This window comes from Rhynchophorus ferrugineus, unplaced genomic scaffold (genome assembly GCF_030347505.1).
Source record: "Rhynchophorus ferrugineus isolate W39M unplaced genomic scaffold, kcgeb_rfMv2 rfM8, whole genome shotgun sequence".
In the NCBI taxonomy this organism is placed as follows: domain Eukaryota; kingdom Metazoa; phylum Arthropoda; class Insecta; order Coleoptera; family Curculionidae; genus Rhynchophorus; species Rhynchophorus ferrugineus.
The window spans coordinates 35,248,726-35,272,834 of record NW_027472587.1 but is presented as its reverse complement, the minus strand read 5'-3'; the positions used below and the strand labels follow the sequence as shown (position 1 = coordinate 35,272,834).

The window sequence follows — 24,109 nt, the reverse complement described above, 5'->3', positions numbered from 1 at the left end:
TCCTTTCTTTGGGAATATATAGATCAGTGTCTAAAAGGCTACGTATTTTTGAAATTCCTTCTTTTTTTATTGATTTGGCAGTAAAGCTAAGTAATAAAAAAATCCTGATATAACGTATAAGTAAAATAATTGAATTATGTCGGTGTACGTCAAGAAAAGACAGAAAATCGTTTAGGGACAATATATAACTTGATCTTCTTTGTGCCGAAATGATACAGCGGAATTTTTCCACTTTCGCAGCAAATTTTCTGATAAATTTGACATTTTTAGATGAAAACGGGCGTAGCATCCGGGCCCAAGACAAATAAAATGCGATCGTTCGGAGTTGCCACAACGTGATTGAGTTAAGGAAATGCGAGGATTCGGTCTGAGGTTTTCTTTTTCTCGCAGCAGCTTCAAAACTATAAATGTGACAACCGTAATTTTTGTTTTTCCTTTCGGATGTCGAGATTCGAGGCAGTATGGTCTTGTACCAGACTGCATTATGAATAAATAATGTACGTCACGTATTCATGTAATACAGCTGAAAGATTTAGAGTTTAACTATAAAATATTGAACAATATATTTTAGTGAACGCATTTTATATTGTTTCTAAGTATTTCTATCGAACTATACTTCTTATTTTCAAAATGGATGTTTCAAAATGACTTATTTCAGCATACTGTTAAGTAATCAAGTAAGTAAGGTTATAAAAGTAGGGCCATCTTTATTTGAGCCAAACCTAATTTCTTGACACATATTTTTGACTTCTATAAACGGGCAATGGTCACTGAGGGCCTAATCTGGACGATATGGTGGATGTTTATGCATTCCGAATCGCAAATCGGTCAATTGAACTATGGTATTGTGTTTTATCGGTTTATCGGCGTATCGATCGTGACGTAATAACCAGGTAAATAGGTTCAGGAGGTAGACAATAAGGAAGACAATATAGCTTAGTCGTTTCTATGGTTTATTCTATGCAGAAAAGTGTCCATGCGCCAAAACCGGAGATAGTTGCGGTGTAACGTATCCTAACGAAAATGTTCCCTAACTAAAGGTATCTACAAACTATTAATACAGAGATATTAGCGAAGAAATCTGTATGTTTTGTTGTTACAGTTTGTATTGCCGAGTTGTTTTTATTTTATCGTATTCCTCTGACAAGGTTTATGTGTATTAAAAGTTGTATTCTTCGAAGAATTTTATAGGTTCATTTATTTGGCCATAAAACTGATGCAGCGGATCTATGTTTACTTTCTCATTAAATTCGTGTGCCTTTTTCATATATTTTTATTGAACGGAAGCCCGTAAAGTATCCAGACAACGACAGAATGATGTCATGTCGAAATTACCACTGTCTGGTTGCTTAAGGGGTGCTTTAAATTGAATTTAAACAATCTCTGATTATTTTTTCGCTTTAAAGAAACCACTTTTTGAGATAAGTTGGTTTGGTTTGGTCCGCCATCATTTTCGATAACTTATTCCCATCTTTCCGGCAAGATGGATGTGTTGAAAGAACGATGTTTGTTTAACTATGATCCCGCTTCAGTATCGATGGAGATGGATCTCTTGGACTCACCCATGACACTTTTCCTTGCTAGTCACAATACGTCATAGAAAATTCTTCTTTTGTTATAGGCATCTAGCACTTCGTGTAGTAGGTATTCTATCTTCTTTTGGATCTTGCCCATCGCGTGTTTCACACATCAACTGCTAAAATATCTCACGGGTCTTTGACAGTTGAGACAGACTTTGAGTAAGCTAGATTTTCGTCCAATAAATTTTACATTTCAATGTTTTCAAACTTTTTTAACCATAGATATCTAAATCGTCGTTTTTAACTGACTTCGAAAAAGGAGGAGGTTCTCCGTCAATTGTGGGCCGATTTTCAAAATTCTTTTTGTATTCGAAAGACTGCACTTCCAAAGTGGTTCCATTGGAACCAAATCAAGATCTCTTTGGGTGAGGGGGAGGGGAAATCGAAGGAAACGCTCATATTTCTAAGGAACGTACAAATCTTTCGCATTTTTTACCTATAATAATCAGATATTTGTGTATAATATTATTGCTCAGTTGATGTGACGGAAAATCGGAAGTTGTTCAGTGCGAAACCATTCAGTTTGTTTTTTCAGCACTAACTATAGTATATATGACCTCGTAGAAGTATTGTTGACAATTTGTTCTATGGTTTAATGGTTAGAGCATTTAGCACCCAAAAGGAAGTCGCTGGGTCGATTTCCGGCGGAGGCAACAACTTTTTGTTGTTTTTTTAGTTAGAACATTTGCCATCTAGGCTAAGTAGCGGACACCGGGGTCTGAAGCGTTCCTTATTTTCAATCATTGTTTCTTAATTCCTATGTTTCCTCATATGTTGCCACCTTTACTTGGCCTATTCATTGTAATAAATAATAATATAACTTCGTAATTTATGGAGTAATATAAATATCTAACATTAAAAAGAGAAAAATAAAATATTTTTAACAAAAAATTAAACCGACTTCAAAAAATAAATAAGGAACTCACTAAAAATCGAGAAATAAACGAACTTAGATTTTTAAAATAATGTTTTAAAATATAATGTTAATAATGTACATAATAATCGTTTTAATGACTAAATAAAAATAAACAAAAACCTTATTTAACCTATCTACTACACGTATTTTATATTATACTATATACACCCAATTTAGCTTAATACCTACCTAAACCTATTTATATATTTACAATATTATTTTAACTACTACCAACTGATCACTCCAAAGTCGGTGCCGAGCCCAAACAATACAAAAATAATAATATAATTTTGTGACATATACAAAAAATTAAATTACCAACAAAACAAATTTAAATTAATATAACACATGTAAATGAAAAATAAAATCTATTTTTTCAAATTTCCAGATTAAGATACCCCCTTAATATAACGGCTAACAAAATAACTAAGTCTCAATATCGGAAAAGCGCTCTTACCATACTCTTGACCATCATAAATGGTATCTGAGGGCCAAACCTGGACAATATGGTGGATGGTAAATCAATCCGAAGCGCAAATCGGTCAGTTGAACTATCGTATTGTGTTTTATATATATATATATATTTATATTTATATATATATATATATATATATATATATATATATATATATATATATATAGGTAAATACAGATACAGATATACAAATAGAGGTAAATAAAAATGGTAAAATTTTGGAAATAACACATTTTATTTAAAAAAGTATTGCAGAAATCAAAATAATAAAAATATAATTAATACATGTCCAGCTATTCTATTTTTATAAAAACATTATATCACTCATCATCATTATGTTTTATAAGTAAATATACACAAATTTGATAAATAATTGATTTAATGTTAAAACTATATATTAGGAAGGAAATAGACATTGAAATTTTTTTTGAAGTAACACATTTTATTTAAAAAATTATTGAATAAAATGAAATAATAAAAATATGCGTTTGTACTTTTATAAAAACACCATATTTAAATTAATTTACATATTTGAACAATTAATAAGAATTCTAAGAGCCATATAAATAAACATTTCCATAAAAATGACCAAAATCGTTTAGATGAAACAGCCAATATACTTAAAACCAAACGAAAGAGCCACCATTATATATGAAAGCAGTGTAATTTTCATAAAAATCTCCAAATATCGCTACTATTCATGATCCACAAACCCCATTAATTAATTGACTATCTCGATTACCATATTGTACATTTACTAGCCTAAAACGAATGGATGATCTCAATAATACATCATTATTTTTACAAAACAATAATTTATTCATCTATATTCTTATATACAGATTAAGATACCCCCTTAATATAACGGCTAACAAAATAATTACGTCTGATTATCGGAAAAGCACTCTTGACCATCATAATCACCCATTATATATCCTCCCGCATTCTTCAGATTAAGATAAATGACGAAAGACCACAGAAACAAAATATATCGGTTTGTACATGATCGGACATTATTTCGCCCGGGACAGCTGGATGGTGATCCACCATGAAGAATGTTTCAAAAATCGGAATAATCAGTCTTGCTTTAGTATGAAAGATCGTTCCGACATTGAAGACTAATTTATCTCGAATAAACGACTGAATCCCCTTCCTACGTCTATCTATCGCGTTATTTTTTATTGCTTTGGTTCTAAATCTCGTCCTCCAATTTCTCAATTATGTGTCAGTTGTCTCGAGAGCGACTCCTCCATAAAAATATACTTTTCGGAAGCGGAGAGATGATTAATCTCTTCTCCCAGATTTGATTGCAAACAGATATCGACACCGGAGATAACTAGGCCCAGTTCTTCCGTTAATTATTGGCGGTGTATCGTTACTCTATAGTTTGGTACGATATTCGAATCTATTTTAGGAAATAGTTATAATTTTTTTTATTGATCTCTTAGAACTCAATAATATGCCCGTGGGCAATAAGTATTATCATAGGATTTCCATTATATAATATAACTCTCCTGACATGTAGAAGATCGTTTCACTAAGTGATCTGCTGTACAATTTATAATCTAATTCTTATTCCAGAGACTATTCTAACTTATTTTAAAGTCTATCCTAACTTATTTTAAAAACTATTCTAGATTATTCTAGAGATTATTAAATCTCACTCTATGTGTCTATTCATCAGTTCGTATGGTAGTTTGCGTTTGAGCCTATGCACTACACTGTTATCGCGCACATTTAACTGTTTGGCGAGTGCATTACTAACAGTCTTTCAGATTATAACACAGTTCGAATCACACTCGATATGGGTTCTAAGGGGATATCGCGATAGATCAGTTTGTTGAAGACGTAGTATGGGGCATCGACGATTACTCGCAACACTTTATTCTGGAACCTCTGGAGTATATCTATGTTAGATTTGCTAGTAGTACCCCACAGATCAATACCATAGGTCCAAATGGGCCTAATTATTGACTTATATGGCAAAACTTTGTTATCTAATGATAATTTAGATTTACGCCCATACATCAGCCGATACATTTGGTTTAATTTATAGTTTTGGTAAAGTTTATATCTTAATAAATAATTACTTATTATTTTATTTTCATTTTTTTCTTTTCAAAAATATTTTAAAATGAAATATGTTTATAAAAGCTTCTTCATATTACATTTTTTAAATTATAGGTGAAGAAAAATATACCAACAAATTTTAGTTTGAGTATCAACAGAAATATTATGTTAATTTTTGATAAGATAATTTATTCTGTTTATATTATATTCTTCAAACGTTGCAAATTCAAATCTTTATGGGCATGCGAGGATTCTCCAAACCTAGATTCTTGTTAGTTCTTCGCGGAATAGTGTCTGAATGGTTTCCAATGAAATTGTTGCTCTATTGCTGTGCCAAAACAATCGTTAACTGCTTCAATTATATTAAGGTTTGGCGATTGTGCTGGTCAGGAAAGATGTTTGTTGATATTCCAATGCTGTCTATTGATGATGATATGTTTGATGATATTTCAATGAAAATCTAAACTTTAATGGATTTGTTGCACCATTTCTTTCGCAGATTAGCGATAGACAAATTACGAAATATTTTTAACACATTACCACTTTCAGTTCGATAATATTTTGAACTAAATGTATTATTTCAAGAAATAAAGTAACACACTGTACTATTTTTTTCATTTAATGCGTAACAATGCAGTAGTATACCCTTGTTGCCGTTGGAATAGATCGTATCAAGTGATATATTTTATCGTGTTCAGCTATGGACCAAACCTTAAGCGCTGTTTACGTCTGCTCGTAAAAGTAAATACAACTTTTAGTTTTGGCATTATATCTTTATGCGAAGAAATGAAAACGGCGTAGGCAGAAGATAATATCTTGTAATATTACCAATTCTGACAAAAGACCAGCGCAGTATATCATTTATATTAAAGGTTCTTTGAACTCTATATATTTTCAGTTGTTAAGAAATGGGGGTTTTGTATTAAAAACATATTTTATCTTTTATACGTAATAACCTATCCTATTCACTTAATCTTTTTAAATATAAAATCATCTGACTATCTGTTTAAAATAGTAATAATCAGTAGCAGAAGACAACAGGAAGTGGTGACGTGAAGAAATTTATTATCAGCTGTTCGATTACATATTTTCAATATAACTCTTCTAAGTTTTAATATATTTTTTTGATTAATACTTGTTCCTTTTCATACTATTAGTACACGTAACGTGTTTATTGCATTCGTCGATTTTTTAGTTAGTACTAACCTTCAAAAGGAAACTTAAAATTTATTGATATTCTACTCATAAGTTTGTGAGTTATTGTGCTACATAGTAACTACAGTGATACTACTTTTGTTATTTTCAAAACAGTGGATCAAAAACAATTTCGAGTTTTAATTTTACACTGTTTCTTGATGAGAAAGATACCATTCAAGCGAAGCAATAGCTTGAAAAGAGTTATAATGGTTTGCTGATTTCAAACGTAGGCTTAGAGAGACACCGATGATGCAGAACGTTGTGGACGTCCTAATGAGGTGGTAAGAAATCATAAAAAATCCACAAAATCGTTTTGAATGATCGAAAAATGAAGTTGGTTGAGTTAGCTAACATCGTAAAGATATAAAAACAACGTGTTGGTTTTATATTGCGTAAGCATTTGACCATGAGAAAGCTCTGTTCAAAGTACGTGTCGCATTTGTTCACTGCTGGCCAAAAATAAGAACGTGTTGATGATTCTGAGCAGCGTGTTTGGTCATGTTTAAACCTAATAAACCAGAATTTTTGCGTCGATATGTGACAATGGATGAATCACTTCATGGATCTATCACTTCACTCCGGAATCCAAACGATCGTCATCTGAGTGGACAGTAACTGGTGAAAGGGCCATTTTGAGGCAAAAGATAAATCGTTCTACAAAAGTGGTATTGAAATGTTAGAGCGGAGCTAGAATGAAGATGTGTGTTTCTTGATGGAGATTACATTGATGAATAGAGCCAATTTTGAACGTATAGGACTTTTCAGCCTATGTGTTATATACACCGTATGCACTGTTAAGTAACTTAACTTTGCTTTTGACATTTCTCTAGATAAAATAGCCTTTTTACCGCTTTCCATTTATTATTATTGAGTGATTAAGTGTATACAAACGCTAATAATGAAATACTCTAGTAGGTCATACTTTATAAATATCACAAAATAAAAGTTTGGTACTCTAGGTTTTTAATATTCATATTTTACTTTGAATTTCAACGTTCAGTGCTCTCATTTACAATCGTCGAACATTATCGACCAAAAAATATCAGTGTATTGTCAGTTTTTAAAATTATATAATTTGCTATCTATAAAAGATTAATAAATGATGTTACAAAATAAGAAATAAGTTTCTTGTTGTATTATAAATTAATGATCAGAATACATATAAGCATCCAAGACTATAAGTTAGTATTTTTATTTTAGTATTTAGATTGTTTGTTGTCATCATGCTTATTATTGTGGTAATATATCTGTTCTATGAAAAATAATTCAGTTTTTGTTGATATGTTTAGTATCTCGTTAAATATAACATAATGTCCAACCTATTATACGTTTAAACAAGTTGATGTACCGATAGAGCTTATCTTGCATTTGGGTACTATCTGCGCGAAAGGCAAACATAGTATTCATTCTAGACGCCGCGCCTTCGCATCTAAATACAAGATAATATCGGCAAATATCCCGGGTGTAGCAAAAGGGCCGAGCGACGCGACGTAACGTGATTTAAATCAACCGTTCCTTGAACCCGTGTTTTCCATGTTTGGACGCCACGAACTAATATAACTTTATCCGTCGAAATATAAGCGTCAAAAACTACGCAGAACTTTCCGCCTGATATATTTTAATAAAAGGCGTTATTGTCCTCGCATCTGTGTATGACAATCTCGCCTCTAAAAACTTATCGTTCTGTTATTTCTGGATTTATTAAAGGTGAAATCACAATATTTCCACAAATAACGCATTGCCTTAGAAATCCCAACTATTATTTAATAAAAATGCTTTTTTGGTAAATAGAAGGAACTAGAAAACTAAGGAGTCAAAATCCAGCTCACTAGGGTAACTTTAAAATATCTTAAGGGGTTATATCTGTTTGGTGTCCAATCAAAGAGATTTTCAATGGTACTTTTTCAAATAAATTACACACAAGACACTAAAAGGCACGCTTTATAACCAGTGTATTATTATATGGCTTAAATGTTATTCAATAAAGCTATACTATACTTGTTTGAAAGGTAATAAAACATAAAACATTTAAAATGTAGATATATCATTTTTTATTCAGTTAAAAGTTATTGCACTTTGAAAATAGATATTACAGAAGATTACTTTCGTCATATTTTCCATACACACATGCGCATTATAAATTTATCTGTCGAAATATCAGCGTCAAAAACTACTCATAACTTTTTGTCTAATATATTTTAATAAAAGCCGTTATTGTCCTCGCATCTGTGTATGACAATCTCGTCTCTAAAAACTTATCGTTCTGTTATTTCTGGATTTATTAAAGGTGAAATCACAATATTTCCACAAATAACGCATTGCCTTAGAAATCCCAACTATTATTTAATAAAAATGCTTTTTTGGTAAATAGAAGGAACTAGAAAACTAAGGAGTCAAAATCCAGCTCACTAGGGTAACTTTAAAATATCTTAAGGGGTTATATCTGTTTGGTGTCCAATCAGAGAGATTTTCAATGGTACTTTTTCAAATAAATTACACACAAGACACTAAAAGGCACGCTTTATAACCAGTGTATTAGCTTAATGGCTTAAATGTTATTCAATAAAGCTATACTATACTTGTTTGAAAGGTAATAAAACATAAAACATTTAAAGTGTAGATATATCATTTTTTATTCAGTTAAAAGTTATTGCACTTTGAAAATAGATATTACAGAAGATTACTTTCGTCATATTTTCCATACACACATGCGCATTATAAATTTATCTGTCGAAATATCAGCGTCAAAAACTACTCATAACTTTTGGTCTAATATATTTTAATAAAAGATGTTATTTTCCTCGGATCTGTGTATGACAATCTCGTCTCCAAAAAGTTATGGTTCTGTTATTTTGGATTTATTAAAGGTAAAGTGATACTATCTCCACAAATAATGCATTGTATTAAAACTACTAACTATATATTTAGTAGAACCGCTTTCTTTGGTAAATATAAGGAACTAGACAGCTAAAGTCTAAGGAAGTCAAAATCTAGCTCACTAGGGTAACTTTCAAATATCTTAAGGGGTTATATTAGTTTGGTGTCCAGTCAAAGAGCTTTTTAGTGTTATTTGGTGGGACATTCAAATAAATTACACATAATCCACAAAAGGTATGCTATATAATCAGTGTGTTATTAGGTGGTGTATATGTTATTCGATAAAGCTATACTATAGCTTGTTTGAAAGGTAATAAAACAGAAAGCATTTAAAATGTAGATATATCATTTTTTATTCAGATAAAAGTTATTGCACTTTGAAAATAGATATTACAGAAAATTACTTTCGTCATATTTTCCTTTTATACATCAGAAAAGGGAAGCATTCTGCACATGCGCATTATAAATGTATCTGTCAAAATATCAGCGTCAAAAACTACTCATAACTTTTGGTCTAATATATTTTAATAAAAGATGTTATTGTCCTCGCATCTGTGTATAACAATCTCATCTCCAAAAAGTTATGGTTCTGTTATTTTTGGATTTATTAAAGGTAAAGTGATACTATCTCCACAAATAATGCATTGTATTTGAACTACTAACTATATATTTAATAGAACCGCTTTCTTTGGTAAATATAAGGAACTAGACAGCTAAAGTCTAAGGCATCCAGCTCACTAGGGTAACTTTCAATTATCTTAAGGGGTTATATTAGTTTGGTGTCCAGTCAAAGAGCTTTTTAGTGTTATTTGGTGGGACATTCAAATAAATTACACATAATCCACAAAAGGTATGCTATATAATCAGTGTGTTATTAGGTGGTGTATATGTTATTCAATAAAGCTATACTATAGCTTGTTTGAAAGGTAATAAAACAGAAAACATTTAAAATGTAGATATATCATTTTTTATTCAGTTAAAAGTTATTGCACTTTGAAAATAGATATTACAGAAGATTACTTTCGTCATATTTTCCTTTTATACATCAGAAAAGGGAAGCATTCTGCACATGCGCATTATAAATTTATCTGTCGAAATATCAGCGTCAAAAACTACTCATAACTTTTGGTCTAATATATTTTAATAAAAGATGTTATTGTCCTCGCATCTGTGTATAACAATCTCATCTCCAAAAAGTTATGGTTCTGTTATTTTTGGATTTATTAAAGGTAAAATGATACTATCTCCACAAATAATGCATTGTATTTGAACTACTAACTATATATTTAATAGAACCGCTTTCTTTGGTAAATATAAGGAACTAGACAGCTAAAGTCTAAGGCAGTCAAAATCCAGCTTACTAGGGTACCTTTCAATTATCTTAAGGGGTTATATTTGTTTGGTATCCAGTCAAAGAGCTTTTTAGTGTTATTTAATGGGACTTTTTCAAATAAATTACACATGACCCACTAAAAGGTATGCTATATAACCAGTGTGTTATTAGGTGGCGTATATGTTATTCAATAAAGCTATACTATAGCTTGTTTGAAAGGTAATAGTTCATAAAACATTTAAAATGTAGTGTCAAAAGTTCGTTCACTTTGAATATGAATATTAAAGAACATAAGTTTCGTCATATTTCCATTTTTTTACATCAGAAAAGGGAAGCATTATGCACATGCTAATTATAACTTTATCCGTCAAAATATAAGCGTCAAAAACTACTCATAACTGTTGGTCCGATCAATTTTAATAAAAAATGTTAAATCTTAAGGGGTTATATTTGTTTGGTGTCCAGTCAAAGAGCTTTTTAGTGTTATTTAATGGGACTTTTTCAAATAAATTACACATGACCCACTAAAAGGTATGCTATATAACCAGTGTGTTATTATGTTATAGCTTGTTTGAAAGGTAATAGCCTATAAAACATTTAAAATGTAGATCAATCATTTTTAATTTAGTTAAAGGTTATTGCACTTTGAAAATAGATATTACAGAAGGTCACCTTCGTCATATTTTCCCTTTTTTACATAAGAAAAGGGAAGCATTATGCATATGCTAATTATAACTTTATCCGTCGAAATATAAGCGTCAAAAACTACTCATAACTTTTGGTCCGATTTATTTTAATAAAAAATGTTATTGTCGCCTTTTTGGTAAATATAAGGAACTAGAAATCTAAAATCTAAGGGAGTCAAAATCCAGCTCACTAGGGTAACTTAAAGTATCATAAGGTGTTGTATTGGTTTGGTCTATATCTTTGTTACGAGAGACATGATTAACTTGATAAATTGTGGTGGAATTTCGACCACAGGGCGATCACTTGTAACTGCAATAAATTACAACTGCAACTTTCTTTTTGTTCCAGTGTTTTCCAAGGGTCAGTGCGAGACCAACCGCTACAGATTCCTTGCAAAAACAGGCGGATACGTTTGGGTCGTCACCCAGGCCACCCTAATCTACGACAAAATGCATAAGCCGCAAAGCGTTGTCTGCGTGAATTACGTGATAAGGTAAGTGGGCTTTTTCGTTACCCAGAAAATGACATTCTGATGTAAGGCGGCGGTAATTTGTTTGTCTTAGCGCGAAAAATATATCGGGCACACGCCGAACGCCGTAAATCTTGACAGGGACGATGATTTATACGCCTCTAAGAGACTCGTTCTGCATCAGACGTCATTTTTCATGCTTTCTTGGCGGACCTATTTTCAATAAAACTCCCGACATGTGTCCGGATAAATCCCGAAACATACAGTTATTCTCAATAGTGTATTTACATTCTTTTTTGTGTGTTGTCAGATTTTTAATTTTATAAAATATTGTTGCGATAATAAGTTTTAATAAATTGGCGAATGCGACAGGACACTTCTTGACTCGACAACAATAGGTTCGCCAAGCCCTTAGCCGTATTATCCTCGCTCGAATCGTAAAAACTGTTTATCCTCGCGAAACAAATAATAATTTAATCGGGTTTTTCCCGTACCAAAGGAATAAAAAAAGAAAATGTTATGTTTTATGTATCTTTTCGTTACGTAAAACAGCGACCCGTTTAAGTCGGAACGCTCTCGTATAATCTGATTGCGTTTTGCCCCACGGAATGTAAAAATATTCCAATTTTACCGATGAGAGAAATATCCGAGTGCCGGGTCTTTTTTCCCTATTCAATAATGCCGTTTTGGCATCGCTGGCAAATTTCGTTACGAGCCTCTCTTGCCTTCTTTTTTCTCTCGGACGGTTCCGTCCCCGCGATCGAATCGATGTTGGACGTTTTCGTCGTAGCACCCTGTTGGATAAATAGCTCGAATTCGATTGTTGATGCACACGATAGAAGGAGATTAAAGTCGGTTTTAGGAAAAAATCCAACCGGAAAACGTTGTAGATTAGATCGGTCATTTTAAAAGTAATTGTTATTCTTATTGTTTTTTTAAGACACTAAAAGCGTGTTAAACAATTTTACGGGAAGATAACATACGTATAGTTACCCTTCTCATTAAATGTGACTAGTTCAGCATACTAGAAGTATGACTAGAGCAACATTAATGATTTTTTTCGTCTTAAGGTGAGTACTAGTCTAGAAATTTGATAAAATCATTTTTTTAATTCATATTTTCAAAGCTCAACCCTTTAGGAATATGTCCTTAATAGGACTTTTCAAAATTTAAATTATTTTCGGAAATATAGCTGCTTAAGTGACTTAGTTTTCTCGAAACATTCTTTTTCATTACGGTTAATATGGTACCTCAAATTATACTGAATCGATTTATTTGGAATTTGATGTAAGACTTCTCTATACATTCTTCTAACGTATATAAGCTATAAAAAATAATATTTTCACTATTTTTAAAAATTCTAAAATGTCAAAAAATCGGTTTTTTCGAACAACAATAATTCGGCGAAAAATATTGTATGAATTTTGTTTCGATAGGACAGAGAGTAATTTAGAGAAGGCTCACACTAAATGTCAACTAAATTCGCCAGATCTTGAGATGTTATGTCAATCATTTCGAAAAATGTAGTTTCGAAAAACACGACTAACAGTTATATCTCCGAAAATAATCCAAATGTTGAGAAATCCTCTTAAAGGTATATTCTTGAAGGATTAACTTTGACAATATTAAAACAATCGTTCAAATGTGATCAAAGTTCTAGAACATAATGAATATTTCCTTAATACATTTTTGTTCAAGCCAATTTTTATAATATTTATATAGCTACACCCAGAAAATTCTACAGTATCTCATTTTTGTATAAATACACTGTTTAAAAATATATTATTATTTATATAGCTGCCCAGAAAATACTAAAATATATGTTCTTTTTTTTTGTAAAAATATACTGTTTACACATCATTTAATATGTCTTTATATATTCGAAAACATTCATTCTACAATTGATGGCAGCTTTTTGTCGAAATGTTTAATCAATTTCTATCCATTGTTTTAAAAACAACATTAGTTGTTTCACTAAAAACACGCCAACTTTTAAACTAAACACAGAATTATCATAAAATTTTGACATATCGCTTGAAGGCTCGCATCATCCAGAAATAATATAGTTTTGACAAATAATGTGCCAAATAATTTTGACAAACAATATAGGATAGCAAGCTTCATTTACAAATAATAAATGTATTGTTATAAAATGTATATTTTATAGAGTATGAATATGTTTCAATCTGTTATTATGAACAGCAAACTAAAATATTTTTTTTTTGATATTAACTTTTTTCTCTTACAAATTCCAACTAAACAGTGAATGTTTCCTGCACTACAATGAGTTTTATATGACAGTGTTGTTTTATATGACTTGAAGTTTTTGTGACAAATAATTGAACATTTTCGTTAAACGTAAGGATTACGTAACGTATTTATATATACTTACAACACTTAAAGTCTGATTGGTCTTTTTTAATGATATTTGCATTATGAGTGGTTGAATAATAAGGTATTTTCTCTTGCGAATTGTCTCTGGAATAATGTGAGTTTGGATTATGGATGCTGCAAAGGAGATTTCATTTATGTACCTGCCTTTCAAGTAAAGCAAAGAAGGTAAGGAAAAGTTCTGCCTTTTCCTGCGACAAATATCTATCGACAATATCTTGGAGCTCAAACTATGCGGTTGATAGATTATCAGAATAAATGTTTTCTTCCATGTTAGGGTCATTAGGCATTAAATGTTTGTTAATTTTTGAGTCCGAAAGTGTTATAGAAGTGAAGTGATATTATCAGAATCGATTGGGACAAATAACTCTAAATCATGCATTTCTTGGTCTACTATCAGAGTTGAAAGTTATAAACTAATTTATATATATATATATATATATATATATATTAAATATTTTTAGTTCATTCTTGTTCTTTTTTATTTTATTTTTTAGCTAAATTATGTGGTTAGGTGTAAAAAATATCATTAAAACTACTACAGCCACCAACTACTTTATTGTTTGGTACTTTAAGTGGGCTTTTAAGACTCATGAGTTTGTTATAACACCACATTTTTTATTATAAAAAATAAATAGATGTTAAAATAATGATATAAAATCTACTTAACAAGTTAAATACTTGAGGTTGGAAGAGGTTGGAATAATATTATAAATTTCAAAACTTTTATCCGCGGTCTAAAAGTATAATAACTTTTGCGGATATTTTATCTTTTTGGTAATTTCTTGCTCTTAGTTTTCGCTAAAAGTTTCTCATTCTTTCCTTGGAACAAATATTTGTACAACCGATAATAGCATTTTAACTAGTTACATGAAATGAATAAATTCTATGGCTTTGTCTGCAGAATTATCTAATTGGTTTTGATATATACGTGGAAGGATGGATACAGATGCAATTGTTGTACACGATGCGAATGGAATGTGTTACGCTTAATAGCAGGCTGTTATTCCTTCTATACATACTGTACAAGATCTCTGGTGGAATTAGTTGCTTGAATTGGAAATGGACGCAGTGTTTCTTGGACAGAACCAGGCTTTTTGAAATAAGCCTACAGAATTTATAAGGCCGATCTTATCACGACGAGATAACAAACCAAACTAAATATAAATAATCTTTTGAGAAAATAACTTTGATTGGAAACAGTATTGTTAACTAAAACCGTTAGAATATAACTCCCTTTATCACCCCTTATAAGTTAGTATAAAGATTGTACACTGTGTCTTTATAAGACTACAAGGAAATGAACAAGGTGTAGTACGAGGGTGGTTCAAATATGATCGAGATAAATACTCTTTGCGGAAGTTTTTTGATGCCGATATCGAAGAATTCCTTGGGCAACTCGGACAGCCATGTGCGCACGAACTCCTCTACCTCATCGTCGGTATTGAATCTTTGACCTCCGAGGCCTTTCAGTAGTCCAAACATGTGGTAGTCGCAGGGTGATAAATTCGGACTGTATGGGGGGGGGGTGTTCCAGTACCTCCCACCCTAATTCCGATATTGTATCGAGCGTGACACGCGCGGTATGAGGGCGCGTGTTATCCTAAAGAAGAATCGTACTTCGTGCTGCAATGCTCCTTCGTTTCGGCGCTCCTTCCTCCTTATTCCTCCACTCTTTAGACGACATCTTTCTTTCGGTAGTGTAATACTGTACCCATATCTAGTCTGTAGTGAAGAATCGCGTTAAAAAACCGCCCCCCTCCGCCTCGTATCGCGTCATCAAGCGGCGACAAATTACCAACCACATAAATTTTTTCTCGAAATTCAACAGTTTAGGAGCCCATCGCGCCGTTATTTTGCGATATTGAAGGTGTTCGTGGATGATAGACTCTACACTACCAATACTGATGCCGAGTTCAGCCGAAATGTCTCGAACATTCATCCTACGGTCCTCCAAAATGAGTTGTTCTACGCGGCGAATGTTGTCTGGTGTGATGCTGGTTCGCGGTCGACGATCATGCGGCTTATCCTCGACGGTTTCGCGGCCATCCTTGAACGCTTTGGCCCATTTGAACACGGCAGCCCTACTCAGGCACACGCTACCGAACTGATTTCGCAAACGCAGAAAAATTTCCGTCTTTTTAACGCCTTCCCACACTAAAAAACGAATGATAATACGTTGCGCTATGGCGATCGGCCCTTGAAGTTTACTCCTGGTCGTAGCACGCGCGTGAAACATGCGCTCCCGACGAAAACCATGCCACGCTGTTCGTAAGGGACCCAGCCACCACATAGTCCACGAGCTTCAAAACATACATGCGCGCCGCGCCATCTACAGCGATTGTCTCCATCATAATTGAACCACCCTCATATATGATGGGAAAGGGACAGAATGCTGTCTGATGTGTCGGTACATGTTCCGAGCTTGTTGTCAAATGTCCACAACATTCTTTAAAACATATTCGTCATAGTCACAAATTCAATTAAGGAATATTTTTATTTTTATTCCTATAAAGGGAAATCAAACGAAGTTCTTTCCGAGAATTAATCGGAATTTTAAATGGAGAACTATATTTCCGCGTAAAATTTGTAAACAGCGTCGGTATTTCTGACGATAAATTTAGGAAGCGTCGGCGATATCAAACCGAATTTAAAATTTACGTTTCTGCATCGTTTAATCGGACTCGTTCGGCAATAATTTCGTGTGTAACGCCAATTTGGGTCATCGCAGAGATACTCTTACCGATAACAGTAATTGAAAGACAAATTGAGAACATCAGTGGCGCAGCCGAAGAGAGTTTTTTATTTCTTACATATTTTGTTATTGTTTAATTATTACATTGTTACTAGTCGTTTTCGACTAACCTACAATTTGTCTTTATGATAACTTAAATCTAGGTCTACAACTAGGAGGACCGATCGGCCCTATCTCAGTCTCTGGTGAAATAATGTTTATACATGTCATTGCTGTATTTTTTATTAACTGCACCTCACTACACAAGATCAGATGGTTTGATTCTTTTGACTCTGTGTCCTGCTCTGGTGGTATCCAAATGTTGCAATACTTCCATATTCCCATGGGTCTTTCCTCATGCACCCTTGCAATTCTCTTGATTTCTTGGCTGACTGTGTGTATATGAAGGTCTCGATATAGGTAGTCAGTCCTGTAGTATTTAGGTGCGCCCACAATACTTGTCAGGACTTTGTTCTGAAAAATTTGTATTTTTTTTATGTTACTCTTTGCGGAACATCCCCATAATTGAACTCCGTATGTCCATATGGGTTTCAGTACTTGCCTAAATAATAGCTATTTATTATATAGTGATAATTGTGATTTTCTTCCAATTAGTCAATACATTTTCCTATATTTCAATCTTACATATGTGAAGAAAGAATGGAATTTATATTATTATTTCGACAATAAAACAAATACTATAATATTATCATAATAACGTTAATAACTTAGTTATAATCGAGAAATATTCCAAAGATCCTGGATCCCTATCGCAGAGCCATCAAAATCGGTCCAACCATTTAGGAGTTGAATTATATACACATGAACAAAGGAATTATATATCGAAAGATTTTTACACAAGTTCAGTGTGTGTCTTTTTAGATATTACCCGATATAACATTTCTAGTTGTTTTGGATGAAGAATTTACATCATCTCAGTTGAATTCAGTTTCAATTTTCTTTGTGGTAATTTGGTACAAAACCAAAATTAATGTACTTTAGCCAGTTTATATATTATTTATACAAGCTCCTATTCTTCAAGCTTCCTATTCAAATTAGAGAGATTGGAGACTATGAGACACAAACAGACCAAACTGTTCCGTGATAATAGGATACCACCCGAAATGAGGGACTGGTAACAAGATGTCAGCTTCAACATTCTCTTATTTGAAGTAGATAACAACATTATATAAATTACATAACCTGATGAATCAATCTGATGTAGCTTATGCGAAAATGTTTCCTGAAGTTTATACAACAAATTATAGAGCTTTCCTTACAAATGCCTCTATAGGCATCAAAAAGGCGTACATCTCAGCTTCATCGGCTATGAAAAAGCCTTTAATTCAGTTTTTTTTTTATTAATTTCTTAGGCTAGGGCAATAATTATTATAATATGATTTTCGTTATACAATATAACTCTACTGATGTAGAAGATCGCTTCAGTAAGTGCGGTACTGTACAAACTTATAATCTAAATCTTATTCTCTATAATATTCTAACTTATTCTTTGAGATTATTATATCTCACTCTATGTGTCTGTTATTCAATTCGTATGGTAGTTTACATTTGAGCCTACGCACTTCACTGTCATCGCGTACATTTAACAGTTTTGCGAGTGTATTGGGATGTACTAACAGACTTTCAGGGATATCGCGCTGAATCTGTTTGTTGGAGGCGTAATATGGGCATCGATGATGACTCGCAACACATTATTCTGGAACCTCTAGAGAATATCTATGTTAGATTTGCTAGTAGTATCCCACAGTTGACTTATACAGCAAAACCTTGTTACTTAAGGATAATTTAAGAATAGATTTACGCCCTATCAGCCAATACATTTGATTTAGTTTAAGCCTAAGCTGCTTGCGTTTTGTCACTATATATTTTTTTCCATATTAAACGTCAATCAAAATTTATTAAAAATTATACTTAACGTTGTCTGCTTGCGAGAGTTTATAATTATTTTTACTGAGGCACAAGTTATTCTACAAAGGCTGAATGTCACATGGGTAGATTTTGACTCATTTGCTCTGATACGCCATGTCTTCAACCATAATTCGACTTTGTTAAGATGAAGTTGAAGATTTCTTGTGGCTGATATTGGATCCTTGTGTAATGATAAAGCCGCTGTATCGTCAGCATATGTTGCAACAGTAGTGTTTTTTGAGTTCGGTAGGTCAGCTGTATACATTAGATATAACAGCGGACCAAGAACACTGCCCTGCGGAACACCTAAATATATTGGATGGATTTCAGTGTATTCGTCACCTTGCTTCACAATAAAATGTCTGTCTGTGAGGATTTAATTCAATGAAGTATAATAAATAAATTGAACAGCTTTGAAAAACGGACTTGAGAGCAAAGGTATCAATTTTATCGCCTCTTGAACAGACAAGTTAACAAGAAAGTTGACTAAGACACACATAAAATATTTAAGTTGCTTTGGAAGAAAAATTGAAATATCTGTTGCTTAAATTTTGATTTATCTTTAGGGTATTTCCGTACACACCAAGAAGATTTTTTCAGTTCCAATTTATATATTATTTATCTAGCTATTGGAGAAATATCAAAATGTTTGACATTTTCATTACTGTACTTTAATATATGATTTGTTGACAGTAATATGTGACCAATGGTTAATTTTATAGTAACTTAATTTATCTATAATTAGAATATATAATATTGATGGCGTTTTTTATAAAATGATATCTATATAGATATCTATATCTTGTTTTCTTTAAGAAGTTTAAGGGGGTATTCTAGTCTAGAAATTTTTAAAAATCAAGTTTTTATGGTTTAGGAGCTTAATCCTTTATGTCCTTAAGGTGATTTTTCAGAATTTAAAGTGTTTTCAGAGATATAGCTATTTTAGTGGCACGATATCTAAAAACGAAACTTCAAGCGCGTTTTTGTTCGAAACAGCTTTATTTGAGAGAATATCCCATTAAGAAAATAAGCCGATTTTTCATGAATAGTATCAAATCAATGAATTAATTTCGATGCATTAAGTTCTTGATAAATAACATAGCGTTTAGATTTTCAGCAATAACTATTCAATTGATTATTCTTATATTTCCATCAAATTATTGCTAAACTTCCTATTATATGTAGAAGTCAACAGAGTTTAGTCACAATAAGTAAGTTTAACAAGCTCTATTTGTTTTCATTTGTGCATAAATCTATCTGAAACGTATTTTTGCTCAAAATTTTATTCTGAAACTCCCAATAGAAATATTATCTAGTCAATTATTAGCTTTTGTGGTCATTTGCGATCATTATTTCAAGTTAAAAACAGCAAGATTGTTCTTTAAACCTGTTAAGAATAACTTAAATTCCCATTTTTTTAAGTTATAGGAACTTTACTTAAAAATATGTATTAATTAGTTTTCTCTAAATTACTAAGTAAATAACTGTCGATTATAATAAAATGATGTTCCCCCGAAATTTTCATTTTCAAAGATACGAAATTGTCTGGCCTCCATAAACGATTCTCCCAAGACTCGCTAAATGCCTAGGCCGGTATCGATTGCCAGAATGCTTGGTTTGGGGCTTGGAGAAGGGAAGCCTATGCGGCCGCCACGTGTGTGACCTCTTCGGGGCGTTTGGCACCAACGGTGCTGGGGATTTCGGTGACGGTGAACCGATGGGAAAGGACGTGAAGGCGACGAGGGTGACATATCAAGTCGGTACATCAGTTTAAAGTTAAAACATCAATAAACGAGTTCGCGGTGGTGGTCTGTAACGACTAAATATGTCGTATTTAACATTTATTTAAAAAAATTTCATTAAAATGTATTTCATCGTATCCAATAAATAATGAAATTGTTAAAATATTTCTCGGAATCTACTTGTCGAAGTGGCAAATTGACTCGTGAATGGAGGGGGAAGTCGGGCGGAGTAAGATCAGGTGAATACGGTGGTTGTTCGATGGTATTTATTGAGTTTTGGCTAGAGATTTGTTCAAAATGACAACCACACGTTTGGCCGATTTCCTGTTACCGTTTCCTTCATTTTGGTAATGTTAGCTTCTATTGAAAGCATTTATGGTTGACTAGAGCGTGAAGAATGTCACCACCATAATAAACCTCCAGCAATGAACACGAAATTACATTTACAATTGGAAATTTAAAATAAATTCTGCGTAAAAGCCGCAAAATACTTGAAATAAACCGACAAAACCCTTCATATTTGGAACATAAAATTGTTATTGTGAAGCAACATCTTACATATTTAACATAGCCTGAATAATCGAACTTTCTTGAAGTCACTGGCCTGAAGTTGTTGATTTTGTCTATGTTTTCTTCAAACGTACTTGCATCTTTAATATTTTATCTGCAAAGGCTAATTCGCATAGCTCGATAGATAAGGATGATGTTATAATTCAAATTAATTTTGTTATTATGGTTAAAAGACAAATTTCATTTGCCAAATATAATTAATATTTTATTATTTTAGCTGTCCATATATATATATATATATATATATATATATATATATATATATATATATATATTGTGTAATATAGATCAACTTTTCTATACTGGATTATTCAGTAAGTTTGCGAGATTGAAATGGGGAAACCAAGTTTTTTCGATGTATAAGAAGAGTTGTATGTAAAAGAGAACTAAATCTGACGAATAAGCTGGATCTTTTTCGTGTTTTATTTTCCATGCAATTAGCAATTGGTTCAAAGTGTTACAACAACTAAGTTTATTATGACACGTGAACGATTTATGAATGTTCTTATGAAAAATTCTAATATTATGTTTAAACGATCAGTTATTTGATGAATATATTAGAATCGAGAAGAAAACTGACAATACCAATGTTTTATCATCAATAAAATTCATTTTTATTTCCACGTCTTTTTTCATCTTAATCCCAAAAAAAAAACAAGTGTAACGTTATACATTCAATTTGTAAATGATGGGATGGCTGACTCTAGGTGTGTATTGACGTTCCTCATAAACCATGGGGCTTTGAGAAACGCGCGGATTTTTTGGATTTGAACACTTGGAGTAGGTTAAGTTGTCTGTACCACAGTGGGATACTTGCGAATGTCTTGGTTCACCCTATATATATATATATATATATATATATATATATATATATATATATATATATATATATATATAGAAAGGATAGCACAAATTTAATTGTTATTATATGAAAGTCTAATCGAAAAGCTTTTGAAGAAGCTGTCAAGCTTGTCAAGCTAAAACACAAATATTATACAGCTATTTTACATATAAGACATATTTTCAGTGATACATCAACATCCTGAACACAATTACGTTACATGTAATTTCAATATATATTTTCCTGTTTTGAAAAAGAAATAAAATAAAAGTTTTGCAAATAAATAGAATAATAGAAACCGCCATCGTTTAACAAGCAGGCCCGATTACAAATCTCGTTAAACCTATTTACTTCATTTCCAGATGATTGATGACAGTTTTATGTGGAAAATGATTGTAAGCAGTTAGAGGCCAAGTGAATGAGGCGTTCTAATTGACATTGCTTTGAAAATACGAAAAAATATTTATCACGGCGGAATGGATATAAAATAAAATGTCCAGCTTGTCTAAACAATAGTAAAACACTTTTAAAATAATCAACTTGTTTTGAAACCAGTTCTTGTCTCCTAATTTAAATAACTGCAGCTGGTCTAGAAACGTTTTCCTAGCCAATTGCATATTTGATCGATTGTCGAATGGCTGAACTCGCGAAAGTGGTACGGATTATGAACGGGTTATTGGATAGGCCCCTAAATTTATATCGAATCACTTTTTACCATTACCATCTGGTGCATTTAAGCGTCAGAATGATTTATATAAATAACGTGGAGCTGGGTGGCGTAGCAACTTTGAAGCAGGTCAAAAACATCCAAAAATAAATCGTCAGATTTTTTCCAATCAAATATCAGGTCATGTTTTAAAATTAAAAGAAATAATTGGTAATAAAAAGACTTAACACGTCTTGGACGTTTATTTTTGTACAAAATTATGATATTCATTTCATTAATCTGGATTTTCATTGTCCATAAATCAATTTGGTTTTTTTTGCAGTCATTGTATTGCTTAAACGTTTTTCTTTGTTTGAACAGTAACATGTTATGTAGTCTTTTTGCTGATATGCCTACAGTTCAGGTTATCTTACGAATTTTCCGACATTTTCTTAACTATAATTTCAAATTTTCCATTACTGTCACAAATGTGGTTATATTTAAACAACTGTCACTCACAATATGAACCATATAAAGATGTGTACTCAAAATTACATTGCCTTAGATAACTCACTTTCTACAGGCCGTTGCTTTTTTTGTACCAATATAAAGACAGGTTTTATAGTTAATTTTCGGCAAATTTATATTAATATTGTCATAATTTTCCTTTATTTGGGTTAAATAAGCAACAATATTTGCAATATGTATGTTAATCTTTATAACTAACAATATAACATTAAGTATGGTCATTTCAAAATAGCGGTGACACGGGAGACTTGTCGAAACGTCGCAATGTTGCCGCAGCTACTCTGAGTTTTAGTACATTTAGGCTCTGACATATAACAACATTTTAATATAAATAAAATAATTGAACAAATATTCTATTAAATATAATTTATTCTAACAGTATAGTACATCAAATGCATTTATTATCGAAGAACTTAAACTACAATTAATTTTACAGCCACAATAATTTATAGGTTAGAGTTGTTTTATTATATCTACATTGAGTTTTTTTCCACACTAGTATCGATAGAGTTCTAGACGCGTTTTTGTATGTAGTGGTATCCCTCGAAGGCCTAATCCACTTAATTAACAATTGTATATCTGCCTAGTAGTACTTTAAGCCATTCCTTAATTGCAGCCTTTGTTGATGAGCTTGTTGGGAGTTTGTCCACTAGTGTACTATATATATGGTGCATTGTACATAACAACAACTGATGGTTCCTCGAAGTTCTTAAAAAGCTGATTTTCAAACTGCTGCAAATACACGTTATGGTTCATTTCTTCATGGTAGTCACCCTTGGACTTAGAAAATCACTAATTCTGCACCAGGTATAAAACCATTCCTGTTTCCAGTATGAAAAACTATATGTATACAATGAATAAATGTTATGGCTAACAAAACCTTATCGATAGTTATTTCCAACAGTTACCTTTTTCTATCAACTTTTGTTATCTTTATACTATATTTATTATCATCTTGTTATGAGTGACCCAATGTACCATTCTGAAATATTCATGTCTCATTTAAATATATAAATTGATATATTTCTTCCTTGATTTTGTTATATGTTTTTAAAAATTGTATTCTTTTAAAAGCAATCTCTGGAAGTTCCATTAAACCCCTTCGTGGATTATCTTTACACCAC

At 32.1% G+C, this 24,109-nt stretch overlaps 1 protein-coding gene across 4 annotated transcripts in view; it reads left to right on the top strand.

The window, feature by feature from the left end:
- Positions 1-24,109, top strand: part of LOC143201165 (hypoxia-inducible factor 1-alpha) — a 377,382-nt gene that overhangs the window by 195,005 nt on the left and 158,268 nt on the right. For all 4 annotated transcript variants that reach the window (XM_076412063.1, XM_076412061.1, XM_076412065.1 and 1 more), the window contains exon 7: positions 11,484-11,628. In XM_076412063.1, the coding sequence (XP_076268178.1) occupies positions 11,484-11,628 (145 nt within the window). The remainder of the gene's footprint in view (positions 1-11,483; positions 11,629-24,109) is intronic.